This window comes from Cydia fagiglandana, chromosome Z (genome assembly GCF_963556715.1).
Source record: "Cydia fagiglandana chromosome Z, ilCydFagi1.1, whole genome shotgun sequence".
In the NCBI taxonomy this organism is placed as follows: domain Eukaryota; kingdom Metazoa; phylum Arthropoda; class Insecta; order Lepidoptera; family Tortricidae; genus Cydia; species Cydia fagiglandana.
The window spans coordinates 13,929,580-13,956,067 of NC_085959.1; the positions used below are offsets into that span (position 1 = coordinate 13,929,580).

The 26,488-nt window shown below is 36.6% G+C and overlaps 1 protein-coding gene across 1 annotated transcript; it reads left to right on the plus strand.

Annotated features, from left to right (window-relative positions):
- Positions 1 to 2,734: 2,734 nt before the first annotated feature.
- Positions 2,735 to 21,613, plus strand: LOC134678701 (sodium/potassium/calcium exchanger 3-like). The gene is made up of 10 exons (XM_063537358.1): positions 2,735 to 3,021; positions 4,646 to 4,770; positions 10,251 to 10,469; positions 10,863 to 10,999; positions 11,495 to 11,665; positions 13,573 to 13,798; positions 13,900 to 14,016; positions 14,776 to 14,997; positions 17,221 to 17,322; positions 21,112 to 21,613. The coding sequence occupies exons 2-10, from the start codon at positions 4,698 to 4,700 to the stop codon at positions 21,441 to 21,443; spliced, it is 1,599 nt and encodes a 532-aa protein (XP_063393428.1). The 5' UTR covers positions 2,735 to 3,021; positions 4,646 to 4,697; the 3' UTR covers positions 21,444 to 21,613.
- The last annotated feature ends 4,875 nt before the right edge of the window (positions 21,614 to 26,488 follow it).

Sequence of the window (26,488 nt, forward strand, 5' to 3'; positions counted from 1 at the left end):
GTAACCACTTTTCCAAGTGTTCATCAAGACGTGTTGGATGACCAAAACAGCGTGTGTCTATGTTGCACCAAACCTGAGTTCCACTAGGTACTGCGAGGGTTCAGCATCAGCTCTATCTTAGTAACCACTTTTCCAAGTGTTCATCAAGACGTGTTGGATGACCAAAACAGCGTGTGTCTATGTTGCACCAAACCTGAGTTCCACTAGGTACTGCGAGGGTTCATCATCAGCTCTATCTTGGATACTGCTTTCCCAAGTCCTCATCGAGACGTGTCGAATGACCAAAACAGCGTGTGTCTATGTTGCACCAAACCTGAGTTCCACTAGGTACTGCAAGGGTTCAGCATCAGCTCTATCTTAGTAACCACTTTTCCAAGTGTTCATCAAGACGTGTTGGATGACCAAAACAGCGTGTGTCTATGTTGCAGCAAACCTGAGTTCCACTAGGTGCTGTGAGGGTTCAGCATCAGCTCTATCTTGGGTACTGCTCTCCCAAGTCCTCATCAAGACGTGTCGAATGACCAAAACAGCGTGTGTCTATGTTGCACCAAACCTGAGTTTCACTAGGTACTGCGAGGGTTCAGCATCAGCTCTATCTTGGGTACTGCTCTCCCAAGTCCTCATCAAGACGTGTCGAATGACCAAAACAGCGTGTGTCTATGTTGCACCAAACCTGAGTTCCACTAGGTACTGCGAGGGTTCAGCATCAGCTCTATCTTGGGTACTGCCCTCCCAAGTCCTTATCAAGACGTGTCGACTGACCAAAACAGCGTGTGTCTATGTTGCATCAAACCTGAGTTCCAGTAGGTACCGCGAGGGTTCAGCATCAGCTCTATCTTGGGTACTGCTCTCCCAAGTCCTCATCAAGACGTGTCGAATGACCAAAACAGCGTGTGTCTATGTTGCACCAAACCTGAGTTCCACTAGGTACTGCGAGGGTTCAGCATCAGCTCTATCTTGGGTACTGCCCTCCCAAGTCCTTATCAAGACGTGTCGACTGACCAAAACAGCGTGTGTCTATGTTGCATCAAACCTGAGTTCCAGTAGGTACTGCGAGGGCTCAGCATCAGCTCTATCTTGGGTACTGCACTTCCAAGTGCTCATCAAGACGTGTTGGATGACCAAAACAGCGTGTGTCTATGTTGCACCAAACCTGAGTTCCACTAGGTACTGCCAGGGTGAATAGACAGCAAGATTGAATGTTTACTTGTTCACAGAAACTTGTTGTTAAATTGGGAATCGAATCAAAGGTGAGGTGGGTCAGAATCCAAAATTTTAATTATCGTGGTGGACAATAAGTTCCCTTTTTATCGAAGATGACACATTTTTCGATTATTTTTAGAAGGCATTGAAATGATGTGGTGGACAGGTGGATGACAATCATTACAGGTGAATGATGACAAGAAACCAGGTTAACGGCAACGGACACAGGTTAATGACGCCTCTCGATAACCTGTCAATATTTTCATTGGAATTTGTACTTATTTCTCGATAACCTGCTTCTACTATCGATAACCTGGAGACAAAATATCTTTCACCTGCCCTTGATATCATTCACCTGAATTTCAAACGCCTATATCTTCCAAACTAATTGAAGGAATTGCTTCCCTTCCACATTTTCTAATAGTTTAAGTTGCCTTTTAACGATCCCAATAAAAAAAATGCGAAAATGCAAAATTTTTGAAAAACATAAATTTTAACCTAGCGGTGCCAACTTTTTGAGAAACGACCTTATACGAACTTGGTGAGATCAATCCTCATAATATTTCGAATTTGAATATAATTAAACGGTTCACTGATTCATTTCGTGTTGGGTGTCCGAATAACTCGAAAGTAGGTATGACGTAGTATGGTATTCACGAGACCTTAATATAGTAATAAATAGCTATAGGTGCCTAATGGCAAAATCTAGTGTTGATGTCGGAGGCCAAGGTCCACTTCGGGTCGCTGAGCCAGCGACACACAAAACAACACACAACATAGGTAGGTACCTAATACATACCTATAATCAAACGAGGGACCCGAGGAATCGAGAGTTATAAGTAACTCAATACTCCCATTGTATTGTCACCAAGTTTGTGTATCGATACCTCTACTTAATTAGACTAACAATAATTATGCTGTACAAATGTTTAGTTGAACTTCAAATTGTTTATCTATTTTCATTTAAATATAGTTTTCAATATATTCCGCGTAGGGAATCAATTAATGTACTATTTTAATTTAATTAGATTTGTCATCATAATCGGTCATACAACAAAACCCTGGATAAAAATATCTGATGTGTTTTTCTAGGATAAGAATACAAATTAATTGAGATTAAGGGTTCAATAATCTAAAATGTAGATGGTATAAGTAAATATTAGAATAAAATCTGCATTGTGTGCATAAATACCTACCTACATGTTATGAATTTGTCATCATCACGCATTATAGAACAAATCTCACCTTAAGTATTTTAACGATGTGACAACACATTTCTTAAAGATTATTTCTCTTAAGCAGCGCAAAATTATCCCTAATAACAATTACATAAGACGTATTTAACATAAGGCCATAACACAATAAAGCAATACCGGCAGTCATTGCAGGTTATGGCGACATTCATAACTACAAAAGTACTTGCTTGATCTAGACGGCGCTCCTGCATCCTCATCAAGTGTTTCTTATGCTTTAGCGGAGATCACTTCAAGAAATCTTAATATAGTACCTGTTGCCTACTGATGTGTAGTGTCAGCGGGCTGGGGCTGCTATGAACTGCACAGGTTGGTGTTAATGAATTGTTAGCTCGCCCGATATATAGCAGAATTATGTGTAATTGGATCTACTAATCATTACGATGACGTCTTATCAAATCAGATTATCTGTTTAAAAACCCTTCGCATTCATATCTGTCTTTCAGTGTCGTGAATGTTTTCTTAGAACGGTATAGTGTAGATCGACTATAATATATATTTGTTATATATTATTTATTGGCTGTTCAGATACAGCTAGTAAGACTTATGCACCAGTTCAAATAAGGTAAGTGTATCAAAGTCATTGTTTCATTATCAGATAAGTAATAAATAACACTGTGGCAATATTTAAGAGAGTGTAAATACCTCATAACAATTGGGTTAATATGACTTGTGACTTTCTAAACATCAAGCAATGGCGATTTGTCCGATATTGTTTCATTGGTTTTAGCCGGCTACATAATTACGGAGTGATACTTATATTGTTTCTATTGTATCAGTTAAAAAATGTACTTAGTCGATGAAACCATCGTAGTCTATAAGGGTACAGTCGTATTAATATTTATGGCGTCCAGTGGCTTAGCATTGTTATACATTATTTTAATGTTGTTAGTGCCCCGTACAAAAATTATAAGAGCAAATATACGAGGATATTAACATGTCAGCTATCTCAAAATGGTTTTGCTCAGCGACTGATAGATCTAAGCTAAGTTTTGTACAGTTTCATAGAAATTTGTGACCCAGTAAGTACATCAATTATTTTAAAATAATGTTGGGGTTCAAGAATTAAAAAGAACCATGTTTCGCGATGCCCGTCACATATATATAGAGACTTAGTGTAGAGCCCAGCATGTAATTGTATCTTAGGCTGCTGCCACACATATCGGGATTCGGAGAAATACTCGTATTCGTGTTGGCGTCTCTCACTATCCAAAGAAAATCAAAGAGACACCATCACGAATTCATCGAATCATTCACCGAATCCCTGCATGTCTGGCCGCACCATCAGACTATAGGAATAATCCATTATAAGTTGCACATTATCGTGATAGTCTTATCAGATAAATTATTCGGATTATCATATTCTTTATAATTTTGTTAATTAGAAAGACGGTAGTTGTCTCTGAAAAATTAAATTTGTTTAACTTAATAATTCTAGCAGTAGGTACGGTCTGCCCGCAGTATTAATATGGGTCTTGATGCTGGTTGCCTGGTAGGCCTGACAAATGCTTGGCTCGGTATGCGATACGAATACAAATAAAAATAATTAGATTTGATTAACTATTTAATTACGTATTTTCCCCAATTATAGATAGACATGATAGACAGATATACATATAAATACCGTAATTATGACAGGCTAAGATAACCCAGATAAGTTGCATTCCAATGACATGGCCACTCAAGGGTCGTTCGTTGCAATACCTATTTACTTAATCATTTAAGGATTACCCCGCGAAATTATTCACTAACGATACTTATCTACATAGCATAAGATGACAAACTCGTAACTCGTACCTTAAATACCTATAAGTACATATAATATTTACAATAATTATAATACAGAGAGTCTCTCAAGGCATCCGCTCCGTGTACCTCTTGCTTGCTCACAACATGTCACGACGTCCTATACACACAAAAATTATCGTAGTAATACGAAATTTACATACTAATTGGGATATTATTAGAGTCGCTGGCCTAATCAACCGTAATTAGAGTATGCTCGAATTCAAAAGCCATTAACTACGGTATTCAGTACGGGGCCCTTCGTAATTTAATATCTACGAGCATTTCACATATGAAAATGAAATGAAATGTAATATGAGTAGGTTGGTATAGGTTGTGTGTGGCCAAGCATGAGGCTTACTTATTGAATTGGTATTATCATAGGCATTTGATTTCTGTTAAAGTTCCTAAGGGTCACGCAGCAGCGGCGCGGCGGGGCCGTGTTCGAGCACCGTGATGCCGGGTCTCAAGCTCCTTACGACGGTTATTTGCATCTTCATCTCACATGTCTTGGCAACAGAAGAATTTAGTAAGTTATGTTACTGACTTTCATCAACTAGGTATATTTAATTAAAATATGAAAACCGCAAAAGTGCAAACCAAAGTGAAAAACTATTAGTATAAAAATGAGTCATAGGATAAACTAATAAAATACCTAACCTTATGTAGGATACACGTACCTACTTAGATGATAAGACTCATAAATGATTGGAGAGTAATAGTGCCTAAATTTAGTGACGTTTAATCTACCACTTACCTAAGCCACTGAGCATGAGTGATTTTCTGATAGTCTCATCGATCTGTTTATATTGAGTGATAATCGGTCCGATTCACTACGACCGAACATAGCTTTTACCAAAAGGGTAAATACCGAGTCACAAAACGATTGTTAAGAACGAAAATAACCTAATTACATTAATAAGTCTGGACATATGGGCGCCCGTAGCTATCCTTGCTTCGTTTAATAACATGAATAATTTTTTAAAACAGAAAAACACTATTTCTTAGGTGGTGTTGCTTAATTTGGCAACAAATAATCACGTAACACAAATCGTATAGGTACGTCACCGCGGGTCCCGCCCTTCCCTGTACACTGTACCCTGCATGTGGTCGCTTGTATCAATAGCGAGAGCCCTGTGTCTTCATTTGACAATAATAATCTTATAAATAAAAACATGCTTTTACGCAAATAAAGAGAGCTAAGGTATCTTAAACTTTTTGTGGACGTATTTTAACCTTCAAAGTTAATTCAATAATTTGGTTTACGTACTTATATGTCAGTAACTTTATATGTCAGACAAATTAGTCAAATTATAGGGTAAGAAAAACACTGATCATGATCAGATGGCTTCTCTTGGCCCGAGCAAAATAAAGTAATACTTAGATGTGTTTCTCTTACCCAAAGGCGATTTACTCTAACTTAGGAGATAAATGATATTATCGTTATTTTAGCCAAGTACAGCTGTCTCGGCGCCCAATACGAATTCGTCGCATTTGGCGTCGAGACACTTGGTTCGTGGGGCAGAGGCGCACATATGCTCATTAAGGCGCTTGGGAAAAGGTTGAGGGAGGCAACGGGTGACCCCCGCGCGGGCAGCTTTCTCGCGCAGCGAATTGCCATCGCAATCCAGCGCGGGAACGCTGCCTGCGTGTTGGGCACCCTCCCGAGGGCACCAAATTTTGATAGGTATTTTTAATTTTAGTTATTTTAATTGTAGTTAGTTTTAGTTTTATATTCCTATTTATGTCTTATAGTAATTTATTTTGTCAGTGCATTTATATGGTAAAAAATTAATTATTATTTTGAATTGTAGGAACATAGATAGCTTTTTTTAAAGTTATTTTGAATCTGTCATGTTTTAAAATATTTGCAGCGCTGCATGCTTTAAACCATTTTCACAATTTTTAGGGTTCCGTACCTCAAAAGGAAAAAAACGGAACCCTTATAGGATCACTCGTGCGTCTGTCTGTCCGTCCGTCTGTCACAGCCAATTTGCTCCAAAACTACTGGACCAATTAAGTTGAAATTTGGTACACATATGTAAGTCTGTGACCCAAAGACGGGTCTGTAACGTCAACAAATAAATTTTAAACATAGGGGCTACTTTTGGGTGGTAAACCATAAAATTAAAAATCAAAGTTTTGCAAACTATATCGTGTTACATATCAAACGAAAGAGCTCATTGTGAGAATCTCATTTGTATTTTTTTTTTAATTTACGATAAAATTTTTAGAAATTATTCAAGAAAATAGACAAAAAATGACCATTCCCCCCCCTCTATCTCCGAAACTACTAAGTCTAAAATTCTGAAAAAAATACACAAAATAGTCCTTTACCTAAAGATGACAGGAAAACCTATTAGAAATCTAGAGTCAAGCGTGAGTCGGATTTAAGAACAAAAATGCGGTCTAGGTTTTTTTAGGGACACAGCCGCAATGGTTTAAGTGAAACGTGATGTAGACAGCTATTGCGAAGGCCCTAGGCCGATATCCGCATAAGGCCGAAGATCCGGAGCTTCCCGAAGAGGCGTGCCTTTAGCTTCAAGCGTGAGTCGGACTGAAGATAAAATAAATAATTGGCCAAGCACGAAGCCAAGACTACGGTGTTCAGAGCACCGTACGACACATCCCTAGGTGGTTTTAAGTTTGGATACTAATACTAATTTATCCCATAAGTACATTTTATTGACTAGGAAATAAGAAGGTAATGTCTGGGAGCTCTGGGACCTTGGAGTTAGGACTTTTATTAAAGTCCTCTGGGCTAGTATAGGTAATGTAGAAGTTACAAAGCTTCTACCTTAGATATATTTTTTAGAGATTAAAGATTTTATTTACCACCTTGTCGGGTTGATTGTATATCCATACCAAATTACAGCTTTCTAACAATCAACCTCATCTTGGAGGTGAAAAGAGGAAAAATCGTAAGTCCCATTTCGGCCAACCGAAATCAAGAACGTTTATATAATATAGGCCTAATACCGTTTATCTAAAACGTTTGGTCAAGGCACATTTCTAGTAGAAACAAATTATTATGAATTTCTCTGTAATTTGTACAAACCATTTCGTAAACTGACATTCCGCTAAACTGTTGTTTTTACATCTTACTAGCATCCACAACATATTGAACTATGATATTCTTCCACTTGTCTGAACATTTTCATTATTATTGATTCTTTTTTGTATAGAATGGCTTTTTCTGCCACTACACGGCATTTTGCCAATTATTGATTCTTTCAAACACCAAAATAGTTGACAATTTAATATACGTCAGAGTTGACAGGCAACTTCGAGCATGAAAAACTAAATCCGTCAAAAATACTGGGTATACATACAACCTCATAATCTTTGATATAGTCGCAATTGTTGTATTTTAAACTTGTAGACTGGGCAGGCACGACTCAAAAAGGAATAATATTACAATTAAGTCTCTGATTCGGCATTTCTCGGTTTTTGACGTTAGGCTTGTTTCTGACTCAAAATATAATTAACGTAAAGTATTAATCAATTTGCTCATGTTTCATATAAGTCACAGAAATAAGTACCTAATAATAAATGTCTAAGTTTTAGTACAAGTAGGGTAACTGCGTCAGGTTGCCGTCCAGTACCTGTTTCCGTCCACTTATTGGCGGAGTTGCTACAAAGAATTGCGTATAATTTGAATTAAACCTAACTTACCGGACAATTTTGGACTTATTGTACATCAGTTTTTAAAAGCAAAAATATTTTAGTAGAACTGGAATTCATGAGTACCAAATCTTAACTGACATTTTTGTCACTCAAACAAGTTTGATCAAGATCGGCTTACTTTATATTTCGTCAACTTTACCTTTGTTTCCAAAAACTGTGAATTTTAATTTTAATTTTTTTTTCGTAACAGTACAGTATCTAGTTGCTGCTCTCACCGATCGGTTCAAAAATATACATACTTTATACAATTAATACATAAATGTAATGGTACTTAATGAAAAGGAATAGGTACTGTTTCGACGAATCAGATACTCTCAGTAAAATCTATAGGTAGATGACGCCATAGCTGTTAATAAATATTGAATGACTTTATTATCTCTATTCTATCGCTTTACTAACTCTATGTGCTCTAATGTGAAAAAAAAACACAACGACAGTGAAGAACGGAATTCTTAATTTAAATTTGAACTGATAAACTCCAATAATAAATATGATTCTTACTGAGCACACTGCGATAGTCCATTGGTTGGAAAGCCCGTTCGAAATTTAAACTTATTTGCTTTATAATAAGGTTGCATTTTGCAGATCTTTTACTCTCTCATACTTATAGTAGGCTATTCAGAAAAAAAATTTAAATATCTCACAAAAGTAAGTAAGTAGAATTAAACTTTGTATCAAAGACATAAGTCATAAATTTCAATGTCAAAGTTTTAAGTTAGGATCTTTCTTACTAAATTACTTCTTAATATGAATGACCAGTGTAAGCATCAGTTAGCTAGCCCTAAGCAACCAAAGATCAGGCTGCAGTTTAAAAACTAATAAAGTTAGAGTTAACCTGATAATTTTCCCGCTGTCTCCATACTCGTTTTAGTTGGTTATTGACTGGTCAGCTGCCTGTTAGCTATAGTTTTCCCGAAAATCGCCAGGACAGAGGTGAAAATTTTTGTATGAAAACTTGCAACTTTAAATGCATTTTTTATCGAAACTATTGCATTCTAAAATGAAGTCAAAATCAGTCCATCGACTCAATTTTTTGCAAGCTTTCTAATGGTACCTCACACGATTCTTACAATTGAAAATAAAATTCAGCCTACCCCTCTTAACCCCTAAATTTCCCCCTAAAATCAGAAATAAGCAGTTTCGATTTATTCACAGTGTTAGTGATGGTACTTGCCATAACTATTCCAAATTTCAGGTACCTACATCAAACGGTCTTTGAGAAAAACGCATTTAACCGATTTGCAAGACCGAAGTGATCCCATAAGAGCACCGTGAACAAAGTTTTGTACGGTGCTCTAAAAATGCGACTAGGCTGTATCTGGCACACAGCCGCAATGATACTTGTAGTACTGATTGATTGGGTTACTACTTACTAGGTATTGTCACGTGTTTTAAAAAGCACTATACAGGGTGGCCAAAAAATAAAGCAAGTGAATTCCCGTTGCCGACGTGCAACCCCGAAATAGCGAAGAAAAATTTGGCTGTTTCATACGTTTTGGCTGGTCCGTTTTCTATGGGAGAATACATTTTTTTCGCGATTTTGGGTCCCATAGTAAATGTTGCTCAGTAGGTACGAGTATAATCCCAAACCCTCCCTGGCTACGGGAATGCACGTATTTTTGGCCACCCTGTAGGTATTAACTCTCTTCGGCCTTCGATTTTAAAACACTTGCGAAAGTTGTAGGAAGCGCGACCCGTCGGACGCTCCGAGTTTTCAGCTATACGCGGAGCTCGGTCTTCAGTCTTCGCATTTAGACACTTGTACTCTTGTTCGGCATTTAATTTTCTATCTAAGCTACTTTGCATATTTGCAGAGATATAAGCCACCACGCCAGAAAACTTCATCTTACATGTGTTGAAAACTTGATCGACTCATTCGGGTTTTTCAAGACGTTTCACTCACGTCATGTTACACGTACAAAAAAAAAATTGTCGAAAATTGTGAGATGTACGGAACCCTTGAAACGCGAGTCCGACTCGCACTTGACCAGTTTTTTAAAGTAATTACTTAGTAAGTTGACAGTTTGTCTCGTCTTTTAGGTTCTAGATTTATGGTTGACAGCATATACTACATTTTTAACTTACTGAAGCGTCTGATCAGTGTTTTACAGTACGCAAGTCCCGATTTATCCTGAATATAGTAAAACAGAAAATACAATACCAGCTGCTGCCTTATCTAAAGTGGCAATGCGTTGTCGGCGTCAAAATTTGGTCATCGATTCATGTGAAAAGATTAGTCTACTCGTAGGACTTACGGCGCCAAGCCATGTACGAGTAGAATTATGTTACACTAATAATAATGCGGAAGCGTGTTCTTTTCAGATGTCACTGACGAAACGGTGTATTTAGCTGTAGTCAATAAAAATGGGGACATAGTTTATATGAAGGAAGAGTTGTCGAGAAAGTTGGAGGAGGAGCGAGATGTGTGGCACTGGACGCCGTGGATGCGCACAAGAACAGAACTCTATGATAATGTCTTAGCCGAGTCATCGTGTGTCGAGGGTAATTCGATCGAGAGTTTTCCCGACGGATTATTTAACGGCAAGTACATTTTATAACTAAGGGGCAGTTGCACCAATCCTTCTTAACAGACTGATTAATATTACTCAACAGATTTAGCAATTGGTGCAACCCACCCGACCCTATTTTTTTGTTTAGGAATAAGTTACACCTATATATATATACCACTTTTTTATATGAATTCAGTGATTTATGTTTTAACGGAGATTTTTAACTTATTAGGAAACATCGGATTCTTGGGGGCAAATTGTATGAGGGATAGGGATACCGTCATACAATTTGCCCCCAAGAATCCGATGTTTGCGGTTATTAGTTTGCGTGACATACCTGTATTTTGGAGATCAGTTCTAAGTAAAGCCAACAGATAAATAATCGGTTTTTAATAAGTAGCTAACTATTAAACTTATGTTGCAGACGATCAATTGCGAGCAGGAGCGTTCATCCTATATGCGATCTTTGGCATATATTCGTTCACACTGCTGGCTATAGTATGCAACGACTTTTTTATACCGTGCGTGGAAAATATTTGCGATGATTTAAAAATACCACAGGTGAGCTACAAAGCCATGCAGATTTTTCTTATGTTCCGCAGTATACATTTTTGCCAACGTATTTTGGGCCAACCTGTACCTACTTATCACCTCAGCTGTGATCGGGCCCTAACAATTTAGCATTTTTATATATGTCATAAATATCAAAGTTGATCGAGCCTGTCGGGGCCGTCGGGGCTTTCCCACAGCTGAGGGATTGTACCTTTCGCATCGAATGATGGTCCATATGACGGTCCCTTCAAATCACTTTTGGTTGTCCTAAACACATTTTATAAATGTGTTTTAACGTATTTTTATTACTTAAACGTTACATTTGGAAATAAATGAATGTGCTAAATATAGAGTATAGAAAAAACGTCAAGCTACTCCATATATAAATTTACTCTCATAGAGGTGTTCATCTAATTATTTATTCGACGCGATTGCAATTCAATCGATTGCTATTAATAGTACTTAATAAATAAAATAAAATAAATAATCTTTTGCCTGTTTTAGAATGTAGCAGCAGCGACGTTCATGTCAGTGGCGACCTCGGCTCCGGAATTCTTCGTTAACGTCATCGCTACGTTTATCACCGAATCTGACATGGGCATCGGGACCATCATCGGCTCCGCCATCTTTAACGCCCTCGGCGTGGCCGCAATCGGCGGCATTGCTGCTATCAGAGTGGGTTCGCATATTAATTTTGTCATTTTACTTTGACGACGATAAATCATGACTTAATAGGCACTAATGCGATAAATGTAAAGGATACGATAAACAGACAATTAATCATTAGGTATTAAATAACAAGATAAAGGACGACGCACGCAGCGCACGCTGCCAAAACAACTGACCTGCTATCGTGAAATATGTCTTTATTAATTAGGGTATTAATTAGAGTACAGTCATATACTTATTTAGCGGCTTAACCCTTTAACCTTAATTTCAGTCTTAGGGATCCCAGTCTTCCAGCCAAAAAATAAACTTGAGATATTAAGAATTGAATTATATTTCTAATTAGTGACCCGACTTTGCTTCCGTGGGACCACAAGCACTTATTACACGACATGAAATAACTAACCAAGGTCTAAATTCAGACAAGAATTATCTATTACGAGCCCCGATGCAAATGATTTCGTCTAGTTCCGCGCAACAATTTTGTTTATTTTAATAAATTTTACACATGAACATATAATGACCCAGTAATGGGAACCATAATAGCAATGTATAATGTAGTTTATTTTGATCGTATAATAAAATTGCATGAGACTTTTATTGCTGAAAAAAAGGAGTTTTCAAAAACGTTGTCCAAATCATATTGTCCTCTCTTACAGCACTGCTGCATGCATGGGCTCGAAACAAAATTTTCAGTACATTGGCAGAGCCCTATTGCTTTCCCTGGTAATAGCCCTTTTCACATATGTTGTAATCCTACCTGTCAAAAAATAAATAAAAAATCATTATTTTTTTTCTTTCAGTACAAACGGTATTTCTTGTATTTGGATTTAGTTATTGCAGAGTATTACCATATAAAATTAAATTACATTAGTATAAGCATTGAATATTAGTAATTTTTAAACAAAAATATTATTTTTGAACAAACGCGAGAACTTCAAAAAATGGGGTCACCTGACGAAAACATATGCATCGGGGCTCGTATTTTACTTTAACAATTGTGCCTTGTTATTAGTAATTAACTGAATAATTGCAGTCGGAAGGAATAAATTCTGAAACAAAAGGAAAAAAAAAAGACACAAAGGGATACTTAACTACTCATCAAAACAGCCGACTTAAATTATCCGATTCCCAACCAATAATGCTGAGGAGACAAACTCTCAAAAACATAATAAAAACTCCAAATGCACAGTTTGCCTCTGGTTGACTATAAAATCTAGTAAACTTGTTCACCTAACAGAATGTAAAATCTTTCGGTTGGGTTGATCGATAAAGAACACTAATTAATTATTCAAAACAGGCCGCGTAGCCAAGATGCCAATCGCTAACGCTCCGTAGCGATCGAAACGCAACTGTCACTGTCACACTCATGTGGAAGAGTGATAGAGATACATAATGCTTTTCGTTGTCGAAGCGATAGCGATTGTAACCTTGGCTAGGCGGCCTGGTTATGTAACTTCTTATCACCTTCAAGGTAATCTTCGTATCGTATCCATCACGTTTGGAATAACCTAGATAAAATGAAAGCCTCCTGGGACCCCCTTTCACGTACTAAGATGTACGTCACGATGACATGAGTCTCCTTTTATCTTAATTCTAATGATATTCAAATGATAGCGAAAAAAATCAACTATTACTTAAAATGTTTTTTTTTTTGGTACGATTAGATATTTTCCTACTAAGTAAATCCTTTTATCTAAATTCTAATGATACTTAATCGTACTTTTTTCAATGACGGTCGACATACTTTCCTACTGCGGAATGAGATTCCTCATTCATTCATTCATTTTTTTTTCACTGGGAGGTGGTTTAAATTTAGTTTGAAAATGTTGAATGTGACTAAACACACAGCATACATACATAAACGAAGTGAAGATAAAGTATGTACGTGCGTATCAAAATAAATTTATTTTCAGGTAATCAAAATTGAGCCTGTGCCAGTTACTAGAGACGTTCTCATTTATATTGTCAACGTTAGCGTTCTGGTGGTCATCGTGTGGGACGGTCAGGTGGACTGGTACGAAGCTCTGGTACTGGCCATATTGTACGTCCTCTACTTCATCCTTATGTTCAACAGCGTGCGGCTTTTCAACTTCCTTAGTAAGCTATTCAACAAGTGCTTCAAGCGCCAAACTGAAGACAGTAAGTTGGTTTGAATACCCTTGAACCTTTACGTTCGATCGAATTAAATATCATAATCAAAGTATTTTTTTTGTTTAATATTAATATTATTTGCCTTGTAGTAAACGACAGGGCGAGCATTCCCAATACAGAAGAACTTGACAAACCTGTGGAAGAAGGCGTAGACAAAGATTCCAACAGCCGTGCCGTCAATGGCGATAGCAAGAATGTAGACGCCGGTAGGTACTTTAAGTAGACTATGACAGCTAACATCTTACGGGCCTAAATAGTTAAGTATTTTTTCGATAAAAGAGCAAATATCGTTATTGCTTATTTAGTTATATACATCCCATGTGAAAGATTCTATGATAAAATCACTAGCGTAGTGGAGCACTCAAAAGGACGCGCTGTATCTACATATACTTATAACTTTGTGATTGTGTTGCTCATTCGCCTCAAAATCGAGAGCAAAATTATATTATTTAATTACATATAAAATCTGAAAAATAAATGCCTCTTCATGCAACAAATGTGTTTGTCAATAGTGATTTGTGTACAAAAATAGGTACATAAACCTACCTACCAATGACTGGTACTTTACAGATTCGGTTTCATAATCTGCACTGTCTGTCATATATAAAATTTACAGACTAAACAACAAAATGAGCACTTATTTAACTTTCATTCATAATTTTTTGAGCATTAGGTAATTGGAATTAAGTATGCTTAATCTAAATAACACATTTACATTAACATAAGCGGATATCATTATCGACGTAATATTAGATATTCGATTAATTATCGATATACATACTTAACTGGATTATTAAAAAAACGTAGTTAAGAACTTTAATTACTTAGCCTTCATTTTAATACCTAAATATTCCATTGTTTTGCCAAATTTTGTCATACCTTTTAATGTGCATTTTTGGAATACAATTGTGCATATGAAACCACTATGAAACACATAAATGTATAAAATATGTTTTTTTTTACAGATGACTCAAGTAAGCCTAAGAAGAGTTGGTTCAGGTTCCCACAAGAGAAGGGCTGGCTATATAAATGTTGGTGGCTGTACACTAGGCCGCTGAAGGTGCTGCTGGGAATGACGGTGCCCTCGCCGGTCACGAGGCGGAAGTGGTACCCGTTCGCTTTCTTCATGTGCATCATCTGGATCGGAGTCAACTCCTACTGCGTCACGTGGAGCATGACAGTTCTAGGTTTGAATCTTTTAGTATTAAATATACAGGGTGGAAAGGCACGACGATCCTTTCCGCAAAAGGCGGATTGTTTAGCCTAAGCTCTATATTTTCTCCATAGAAACTATGTTAATACGGGCAACCGTTTCGAAATTATGGCCTTTTAAACATCCATGCAAAAAACTACTTTGTTCTAACCCTAACAGATGACAGGGTCAATGAACTTACTTGTAAACAATCAGTATACGACAGGAAATTGTACTAATTTGTTGCCATCCAACTATTCTTAGGTCTGCTTACAACACGGTAAGAATCGTTGCAGGATTTTCGCTTTCTTAGTGGTTCCACTTGTTCAATACTTGAATGAAGTAGTTATGTTATTCCTTAATATTAATTATACTAACCACAACATTGTTTACAACGACAGTTCAAATTGTGACATTGACAACCACTCAAAAGTACGCAATCGTCTTATAAATATCTCTGGTTTCCTTGACATAAAAAAGGTTTTAGTTTCTTAACACGTTTCACAAAATTATTTTCGAATAATTGGAAACTATCTAAAATAATAAAATTGCAAAAATGAAATACTAAGAATAAATCAAGAATAAATACTTTTTAAATAGGTACCGAACTAACAAACCTTCTTACGTGGTAGGAAATAGACAAGACGTCTGATGTTTGAAATTAAATTGTCATTTAACTTTAATTATGTAATGTCATATTCTTCAAATAATAATGCCGTTGTTAGATGCTCGTGGTTATTTAAATTTGTCAGGCTGTGTAAAAGATATGGTGTACCAAACTGAATGTGAAACTGTGGACGAAATGAGACATTAAAGGCTAATTGCTGCTTTTGACAATCTGCGGAGGAAAAATGACGAAGAGCATACACTATCGCATGGGGAATGTGCGCGGGGTCGGGTGCGGGCTGCGGCGTACATTATAAGACACGGAGGTGCATTTGAAAACCGTATGTGAAGAGAAGATAGTGTTAAATATTGGCAAAAAGTAATTATCTAAGGAAGTAATAAAATTGTTTGTAATATTTTTGCATTCATTTGATTTATTTGTCATTTATGCGTCATTCATACATCATTGCGATTCTGTCAACGATCGGAAAAAGGCGTAAAGTCCCGAGCTTTCCCGACGGAGATCCTTAACCTAGCCGTCATGTGCACATGCTACAGGGTTATCACCACAGTTAAAAAGTAGAAAATTTGGTATTTTTATTTTTTACTCAATGAACGAGTCTTACCATTACCAATCTGCTCTGTATCACTTAAACGACCTAATACTTCCGGGAAGGATCGTCGTGCCTTTCCACCCTGTATAAACTCTGAAGGGAGCGAGCGTCTGATTCGTCCTTTTTGAATAGGTACTACTTTAAACTATATTTTCATTACTTAAGTTTTTTATTGCTTTATTCTGTTTGTGTTAAGGTAGTTCACTTTAGAAAGGCACGAAACTCATTCGTAGGTAGGTAGGCAGGGTGCTCGAGAAGACCCTTATGAAAACGATATATTCCTTACCATATTTATCTGTAGATTAAAATGTAATTATAGAATGCACAGGATAAGATTTCTTTATAAGTGATAATTTTCGATAACTGTGTTATCATTCATTAATTAGCAATAAAAAAAAGCCTTTTAGATTGCGAAGTTGCATCGGTGTAATCTAGTTTAGACCACAAGGGTAATGTCGACATCGAAACGTCGGAGGTAATTTAAAGGTTGATTTTACGTAATTAAGTAAATTTTTGTTTTATTAAATTTGTATTATAAAAAAGCCATTAGCTTTTTTAAGTATCGGCATTTTGTTTTGTTCATGACATCATTAATCCAATAGAAATTGGTTTGGCCAAAGCGCTCTTGTTATTTTTGTTTTGTCTATTGGCCTCAGAAATACGCAATTAAATTTCTTCAGAGTTACGAGCACCATTTATAGAAATATCAAATGAAGTTATGCAAATCATTCGGCGAAATGGATTGATAGCTTGTAATATGGTTATCGATAATTCCAATTTGAATTTATAATGCCGAAGCAACAGATTGGCCGTTCTCGGTAACAGATTAATTTATAATTAAATATTAATGCGATTTTTATTTCTACACGATTTATGTGTAAAAATAACTGCTATCTATATTTTTCTAATAATACCTGGGCTTTATTTCGTGAGGTGTGAAATAATGTATTTTAATGAGAGGAAACTTCCCTATTCTAAATTCGTGTGGGCTTTTTCAGGTCACACATTCTTCATTCCCGACTCGGTGATGGGGATGACATTCCTGGCCTTCGGAGGGTGCCTACCAGAAGCGTGTTCTATATTCATCATGTCTAGAAGAGGTACGTTCAAACTGTCAATATTCATAGTTAATTGGCATGTGTCGGATACTCGAGAATATAAATAATTAACGGAATAATAATGCCGGACTGTAAAACAAAGTTTTGCCAGAAAAATAGAAATATTCATGAAGCTTTAGAATTATTAAAGCAGAAGAAACTGGGTCGATCCCAGTTCTGAGCACTTAGTCACTTTTTCTTTTGTAGGTATATAATGCCATCAAAGTACTTTGTTTGCCATCTAAGTTTATCATTGTTGGACTATTGATTCAAGTGACCACAATCTATGGTTATAATTGGATTTCGCGACCTCCTTGTGTACAAGGTGCAACACACGAAAATCGATTTCACGCACAATAGGGCCCGATTAAGCAACCGAATGGCTTAATCAAATTACAGTAAAGCACTTCTCCGACCAGCGGCGAGGAAATGACTTGCGCTGAGTCATCTAGACACGCGGCAGCGTGTCAAGCCAAGTTCAAGCAAAGGAACTGGCTAGCCAGCGCCGAGTGTAATATTACACGAACCACTTGGTGCCACTTTTGACCCTTCTATAACTCAAAACATCTTTGACGTAAACACATAAAACTACGTGTGTTTAATTATATCCATAAGGATATCTAGAAGCCCAAATTTCATGAAGCTAGCTCAAACGGTTATAAAGGTATGAAGGTCAAAAAGTCGTAAATTTTAAGACTGACTTATGACTTATAGTACCTAAACCTAACCTACTTCCAGATGACCTAGAAGGATGAAATTTGGAATCCAGCTTGGTTATTGTGTGTAACCGTAGGAAAAAATCTAAAAATAAAATAAAGTTAAAAAATAGGGGGGGTCCCCATACAAAAAAACCACTTTTTATTGGGACTGACATATAAGTACCTAAACCTAACCTACTTCCAGATGACCTAGAAGGATGAAATTTGGAATCCAGCTCGGTTATTGTGTGTAACCATAGGAAAAAATCTAAAAATAAAATAAAGTTTAAAAATAGGGGGGGTCCCCATACAAAAAAACCATTTTTTATTGGGACTGACATATAAGTACCTAAACCTAACCTACTTCCAGATGACCTAGAAGGATGAAATTTGGAATCCAGCTCAGTTATTGTGTGAAAGCGTAGGAAAAAATCTAAAAATAAAAAAAAGTTATAAAATAGGGGGGGTCCCCATACAAAAAAAACATTTTTTATTGTGACTGACATATAAGTACCTAAACCTAACCTACTTCCAGATGACCTAGAAGGATGAAATTTGGAATCCAGCTCGGTTATTGTGTGTAAGCGTAGGAAAAAATCTAAAAACAAAAAAAAGTTAAAAAATAGGGGGGGTCCCCATACAAAATTTTTTTTTTATTGTAGCGTTGGAACCGTTACAAGCAGATATTTGAAACTACCCCAATATATGTATTATTATATTTGCTATATTAAAATAAAGTTTAGTCAAAAAATAAGTGGTGTCCCCATACAAAAAACTTGTAATACGCTCTAAACAACCGGCCAACGGTGTGTCGTCGGCGGCGCGCGGCACCACATAATTATACAAAGAACAGAAGTAAAAACCATACAGCGGAAACACAAGAAAAAACATTAAATCTCAATACCTGCCTAGTTTTCTTTACAAAAAGTATTGATATCCCACCAAAAACATAAATGTAAAAAAGGAGAGCCAAGTTCAATACAAAAATTATGCTTGGCTGTGGGGCTCGCCGCAAAAAGAATGAAGATCTAAATGAGTGCCACTGCCAAGTTCTATGCAAAATCCAAATATGTATTTATAGGAACAAAATAACATTATGAACAAGTATTAAACTCTATTTCTTTGCTTTATTGGATACCTATAACAATTGCTGTTATTTAAAAAAATGTGAGATCTTAAAGTAGGTTAGATTTGGCTTGGCCAGGTTTTATCAGAATTACAATATATATAAAATGATTGATATAATGAAAACTGGCCAAGTCAAATCTAACCTACTTTAAGATCTCACATTTTTTTAAATAACAGCAATTGTTATAGGTATCCAATAAAGCAAAGAAATAGAGTTTAGAGTCTGGCTAGCCAAAAATTGTTGACAGATATTTCGTTGTTGTATCACCAATTGTCTATGATTTAAAAAAAAGCTAAAAGTCAGTTGTCAATTTATGTCATTCATTCAAATTGTTTGCGGTTTATAAGGGGTTTATTTTAAATAATATTAATAATTTCTATACTGAGTGAGGTTTGCAAACTAGTATTTAAGCTCGTAAATAATTACGACAATGGGCGATGTCGACGTGTAGCGTTATATAACGAAAAACTGCAATGTTTACAATTCGTAACCAAATGTAAACAAATTAGGAGGTTGGTGCTCTATAAATATTTTGATACTTTAAGTACGAGTTGTAACATTTGCCTATTACTTTGATTAAGTACGTGAATTTATTAATGCCTGAATCTCATAAACAGGACAAGTGTATAAAGAAAGGGATAAATTAAAAGTTTTGAAAAATATCCATAAAATCTAAATATTGGAACGTAAACATATGTGTTTGTCGTTGACTGTACTTTAAATAGTGGTAGAATTTATGTGAGCTGACTTTGAGTGCACGTAAACATTTATTTTACTTATTTCCTTAGGTACCTTACTTGTGCACAGAAAATCAAAAATATTGTCTAGTATCATAACTATTATTCCTACTACACAAAGTGTGACCAGCCCAAGATTTTTTGAATTTCCCGCCAAACATTTGTGTAAAATTTCAGTAGCCAGACTCTAATACTTGTTTATAATGTTATTTTGTTCCTATAAATACATATTTGGATTTTGCATAGAACTTGGCAGTGGCACTCATTTAGATCTTCATTCTTTTTGCGGCGAGCCCCACAGCCAAGCATAATTTTTGTATTGAACTTGGCTCTCCTTTTTTACATTTATGTTTTTGGTGGGATATACATATAATGTAATAGACAGAAGACTTACGAGCAGATAGTTATATCTCATAGATAAAGTTTAAACGGTTTTAATATCTACGCAATGTGAGTGAAGACCAAAAAGAGTTATTTCAAACATTTTATTAAACATTTTTTTATAATGATTTTTTACAGTACATGGAGCTACTTTACCGCCCTAGGACGGGAATAGTTATTTGTACAACAAGAGATCAAAGTTTGATATTTCTTCGAGTGCTTATTTTGAGTCCCGTGCAAGCGAAAGATTCTATAATATAAATCTAATTTAGAATCTTGAGCGTAGTAAGGGATTCAAAAGCGCACGAGATGTAAATAACTTTGATCTCGTGTAGTACACAACATTTTTCACCCTAAGCAGTGAGAACATACCTAGAGGGACAGAGATAATAGAACCCAAGTATATCGAACTTGTATTAGACCCCGCATGTTGAAATGACATTTGACTATAAAAGTCACTTGAATGACATTTTGTCTCACTCAGTGAGCAAAATGCGATTTTGCTCACTCATACTGTCTCACTAAGTGAGCAAAATGCGATTTTGCTAACTGAGTGAGACAAAATGACTCAGTGAGCAAAATCGCATTTTGCTCACTGTTTTTAAGAAGCAAAGTACCCTTGTTCGAGCTGCTGAGGTGAAAAAGGAATTACCTACTTTTCGCACTTGTATCGTAGTGTACTACATATTTATCTTCTCTAAATGTTTGTTTTGTTTTCCCTCGGAAGCTTTCCTACGCGGGATTCCTCTATTGATATCAATTATGGCAAGTTGTATTTTCATAATACCTTGTCTTATAGTAATAGTAAAACTGATATATTTTACTCACACTGTAATTTTGTTTCCAGGCGAAGGCGGTATGGGAGTCTCGAACGCGTTAGGGGCCAACTCTTTGGCTATTTTGTTCGCCTTGGGTTTGCCCTGGCTGATCCGCACGCTGACGCTGCTTGCGCGGGGCGAAGATGCCGTCGTGTACATAAACTCTACTGGCATCGACTTTGTAGTAGGCTCTTTATTAGTAGCGGTCACATGTCTTTGGATAACTCTATACATAGGAAAGTTTACTCTCAGGAAAACAGTGGGCTGTGTTCTAGCTGTATTTTATACAATTTTCATAACTTTTGCTATTCTTGTCGAAATGGGCATAATCTTGGATAGAGCAGTCGCATTCTGTGGTTAAGGGGCTAGTAAACTGATAACTCTTATACAAGTTTGTAAATAGTAAATATAATTTTGCCTTATTTATTTAACATTATCCGACTCTAAACCCATCCTATATTCCTCCCAGATAATTTATTATATCAAATATTAGCTGGACGATTTTGTGGATGGTTAAAAATAGAATGGAACGAATGTCGACTAGGTTCAGCACTGTGAAAAAACGTAGCTTCGACGTAGGTAGGTACTTGTGCAAATGTCGGCTCCGAAACTGATATTGTGTAGGATAATGGGAGAGCGTAGTACAGCCAGCATCAATAGTAGCATCTGATGAAACAACGCGCCAAAAGTATCTGCCACCCTGGATAACTTTTCCAAGTAGATCTTCAGAGTTCGCATTCAAAAGTAGGTATAGATGGTCAAGCAAATCTTGTCAGTAGAAAAAGGCGCGAAATTCAAATTTTCTATGAGACGATATCCCTTCGCGCCTACATTTTTCAAATTTGCCGCCTTTTTCTACTGACAAGATCTGCTTGACCAAGTATATATTGTACATTTGGACGTAGTTACGCGAAAACGTTCCAACCCACAGCGACCCCATTTTGAGATAAACGCAATTTTGTGTTTTAGCGGTACACTTTTTCCCTGTAATTATTTCAGGCAAATACTATTGGTTTTACTGTGGAATGCCAAACTGGTTATTGAATGATATGCATATTTTTTGTAAATACATAATACAAGGGGCATATAAATAGGTAAAAAGAGTTTGAAACGTTTTTGCTAAATTTAATTTTGTATGAAACTTGTTAAATAGCAATTATGCATAAACGTTCCAAAACGAATTTAAGTGTATGTAATGAATTTAAATTGACCTAAAGCATATAACATTGTTTTCTTCTTTTTGGTTATTTAAGTTTGATTGGTTAAGTTTTGGAGGAGGAAACAGTCGAGTACGAAACCTAGATTTTTGAGATTTTTACGCAGGATGTTTCGCCTGTCCTCTAGGCTCTGAGCAGCCCTACGGACATCCGCCTCGTTTTCCCCCAGGAGGGCTAGGTCGTCTGCATACCCAATAATTCGGTGGCTACCGTTCAACTCTACTCCGCCACCAGAGGCTATAACTTTCTTGGTGACATATTCGAGCACCAAGTTGAAAAGTATGGGAGAGAGCGCATCCCCTTGCTTGAGACCCATACCGACATCAAACTGGTCTGTTAGGCCGACTCCCGTTTTCACCGTCATTTTGCTCGTTGAGGAAGAGGCAGTGAAGGTTGACCTACGAATTAGTCGGGAGAAAACTGAGTACCTTCATATGAAGCGATACAGAAATAACTATTCGTAGGAAAGATCTCACTATAGGACAAACCTCTTACAAAGGTGTAGAGAAATTTAAATATCTTGGGTGTATCGTCACAGACAGCAATCGGAGGGAAGAGGAGATCCAAACCCGAATTCAGAACGCGCTCCGGTGCACAGCTGCTCTTCATAAAGTGTTGGTGTCCAGGCTAATGACCAGAAAGACGAAACTCCGTATATACACGACTATAATCAGACCGATCTTGATGTACGGATGCGAAGCCTGGACCCTAACACAAAGAGAGGAATACGCACTGCTGGTGGCTGAACGGAGGATCTACCAGAAGATACTTGGACCCACTCGCGGAGAAGATGGCTCATGGAGGATACCTACGCAGGAACCAGGAAATCGAAGATCTAGTGGCCGAGCCCAATATAGTCGGAGAAACGAAAGCCTCAAGACTCCGATGGTTCGGACACGTGGTCCGTATGGGTGAAGATCGAGCGGTTTGAAGAGCGTACTCGGGCCGTCCGGAGGGTCGACGACCGGTTGGGCGTCCTAGGTATCGCTGGAGCGATGAGGTCGTGAAAGATCTGAACGGCGAGCTCGGTGCCGTCGATTGGACAGAAACGGCGCTTGACAGAGAAGCATGGCGTTCCTTAGTGTCAGAGACCAAGATCCACTTCGGGTCACTGCGCCACGGCAGTAAGTAAGTAAGTATGTTTCGCCTGTGCTGCAGTTGTACTTATCGCACTAATTTTAAGGGCGGAGTCAAGTTTCTAAATAAGTACACAGACAGAAAAGTGATGGGCAATCGTCGACATTTAATGTCGATAATCTAGTGATGTAAGAAGCGCTGGTGGCCTAGCGGTGAGAGCGTACGACTTGCAATCTAGAGGTCGCGGGTTCAAACCCCGGCTCGTACCAATGAGTTTTTCGGAACTTATTTACGAAATATCATTTGATATTTACCATCAGTCTCTTTTCGGTGAAGGAAAACATCGTGAGGAAACCGGACTAATCCCAATAAGGCCAAGTTTATCCTCTGGGTTAGAAGGTCAGATGGCAGTCGCTTACGTAAAAACTAGTTCCTACGTCAAATCATGGGATTAGTTGTCAAGTGGACCCCAGGTTCTCATGAGCCGTAGGCGAAGCCGAAGGCGGCGTATAGGCGAAATGCCGGGATAACGCGAGGAAGAAGAATCTAGTGATGTACATAAGAAGTTATCGATAAACCGTCTTGTGTGAAAATATCTAGATCATCCTGAGAGACAAGGTGTTTTGGGTTGACACTGTTGACAGGGAACACATTTTGAAGTTATGTACCTATAAAATCTATTTTGAACTTTTTGATTCTAATATTTCAAAATTGAAATTGATATGAAATTTATTTTATTGCATGGTCATGGGTTTACAAAATTCTTTAGGTACAGTCAAGGAATTTAAATTCCGACCCATTTCGTACTTTGTCACAGTGACAACCGTATGAGGTCTCTAGCGGCTTTCATATTGATTGTCACTGTGACAAAGTACGAAATGGGTCGGAATTTAAATTCCTTGACTGTACAAGATTGGCGATTCGAAATTGGGTATAATAGTTATTTTAATTTTTTGTTTTTTTGAGGTTGGGTGTTTCGAGATCTCGAGAGTCACACTTTCGAGATCGAGATTAATATCTCGACGAGATCGAATTTGACAAAGTAACTAAAAAGTGAGTTATTTTAATCAAAAATCTCTAAGAATTCCATATTCATAAATATGTCGGCGCCATATCGGCATATTTTTTTTTCAGATTCCTGCTACTCTTTTTTTTTAAAAATTGTAATTATAAAAAAATGTAAAATACGTTATTTAGTCTTTTCTACTTTACTCACTTTTTTGTTCGAAAGGGCATTTTTTGTTCTAAAAATAGATTCCTTGTCCTTAATTTATCCGAAAATAATATATTACATGCCCTAATAGGTATAGTTTTAGAGAAATGCAGCTCCAAGTGAAGCGCGGCAGTGCCAAGGGAAGCGGCTTAAATATACCATAGTTATTTATTTTGGTAAAAAAATAATTTTTCTCTCGAACATATTTAATAGCAAAAATGGATCAAGTATATGTGGATCGTTTATAGCAAAAAATTAGAAAATAATATATTATAATAAAATGTTCCAATTTATTTAGAACAGTCTTCGCAGCTTAAAAAAACAGTATGGATTAATCTAAAAGGTTTCAAATTACATGGAACATTTTTGCAGAAATAAAAAATGTATAAAGATTTTGCAAAAACGTTCCAACCTACATGGATCATTTAAGAAAAAATTAAATGTGCGTTTTATGAATTTAGTATAATGTTTCAAGACAAGTGGAACATTATAACGATATATTATTCTATTAAGAGTTTTTAACAATATGTTTCAGTATGCATGTAATGTTTTTACTTTATTTTGAGTACACGTCCTTGGTATAATGGTGGGTTGGAACATTTGGGTCAAATTTTATTGATGAAACTAACCTAAAAATACTAGCATCTTTGTGTGCACATGATGTAATATGTCAAAAATAGTACCCTGGTTATGGTAACTCATTTTCGAGTGACTTGTGGGTTGGAACGTTTTCGCGTAACTACGTCCATTGTCATAGTCTAATTGTTCTATATACAGGGTGGCTAAAAAATTACTGCATTCCCATTTCCATGAAGGTTTAAGAATTATACTGACCAAGTTTTACTACGGGACCAATCGCGAAATAAAATTTTGGCTGTTTCATACATTTTGGTTGGTCCATTTTTTATGGCAGGGTAAATTTTTTTTCGCGATCCTATAGTAAAAGTTGCTCAGTATAAGGAGTGCAGTTAAAGTGTATAGTTAGAGACATTTCTTTTTGTTAAGCTGTTACGGAATGGTGCATACTTTTGAGACACATTAGCGCATGGTTGTTTTGATATTGCCACTGTGTGGTAGCTTAATATTTATTGACAGATCTCCAAGCATAAGACTACCTACTTCGCTAAAAATAAAATAAATATCCAAATAATAAATAGGTACTTTAAATACCCATGTGTCATGATTAAGTTAATAATAAAAATATAAGTATTTTTGAGTACAATTACAATTGAGTTTATCATTAATTTTCCACTTGACTTCAAGTCATATTTTTTACTTTAGGCATTGGCATCAAGCATACGCGGTTTAACTTCTTAGAAGCACAGTGTATATTAAGTAATTGTAAGTTACACTTTTAAGATATTGTATCGACATTAGTATTTAAATTTGTAACGACGCTGTTAATTAATTTAATAATTATTATTAATAAATAAGGTGTCATTGCGGTGTTGCAAATCGGCTAGATCTGATGACGATGCTAATAGGGTTAGCCCTTACCTACATTAAATAACATGAGTATAGTAGGTAAATGGTCGTCAATGTCTTGATCAGAATCCTTTCACCAGTCTAGTGGCTTTATGTGGTCGATTAAGTCAATATAATATGAAATTAAATAATAAATATATTATGAGACGTCGCTGGTTGAAGAAATGTCACTTTTGATACTAACAAATCATATCCATAACAAATTCAGATCAAATTAATAACCTGTTATTACAATCAGAATACGCCTCGGTCTTATTTGTAGAAACATGGTAAAAAACGGAAAAGAAAAAAACATGTGGTTGTGCCTTATAACCATGACATCCCAAAAACATGTGGTTGTGCCTTATAACCATGACATCCCAAAAGCTGACTTTAGATTAGAGCACAGCAATGGGCTAATTAGTTACTAAGAAA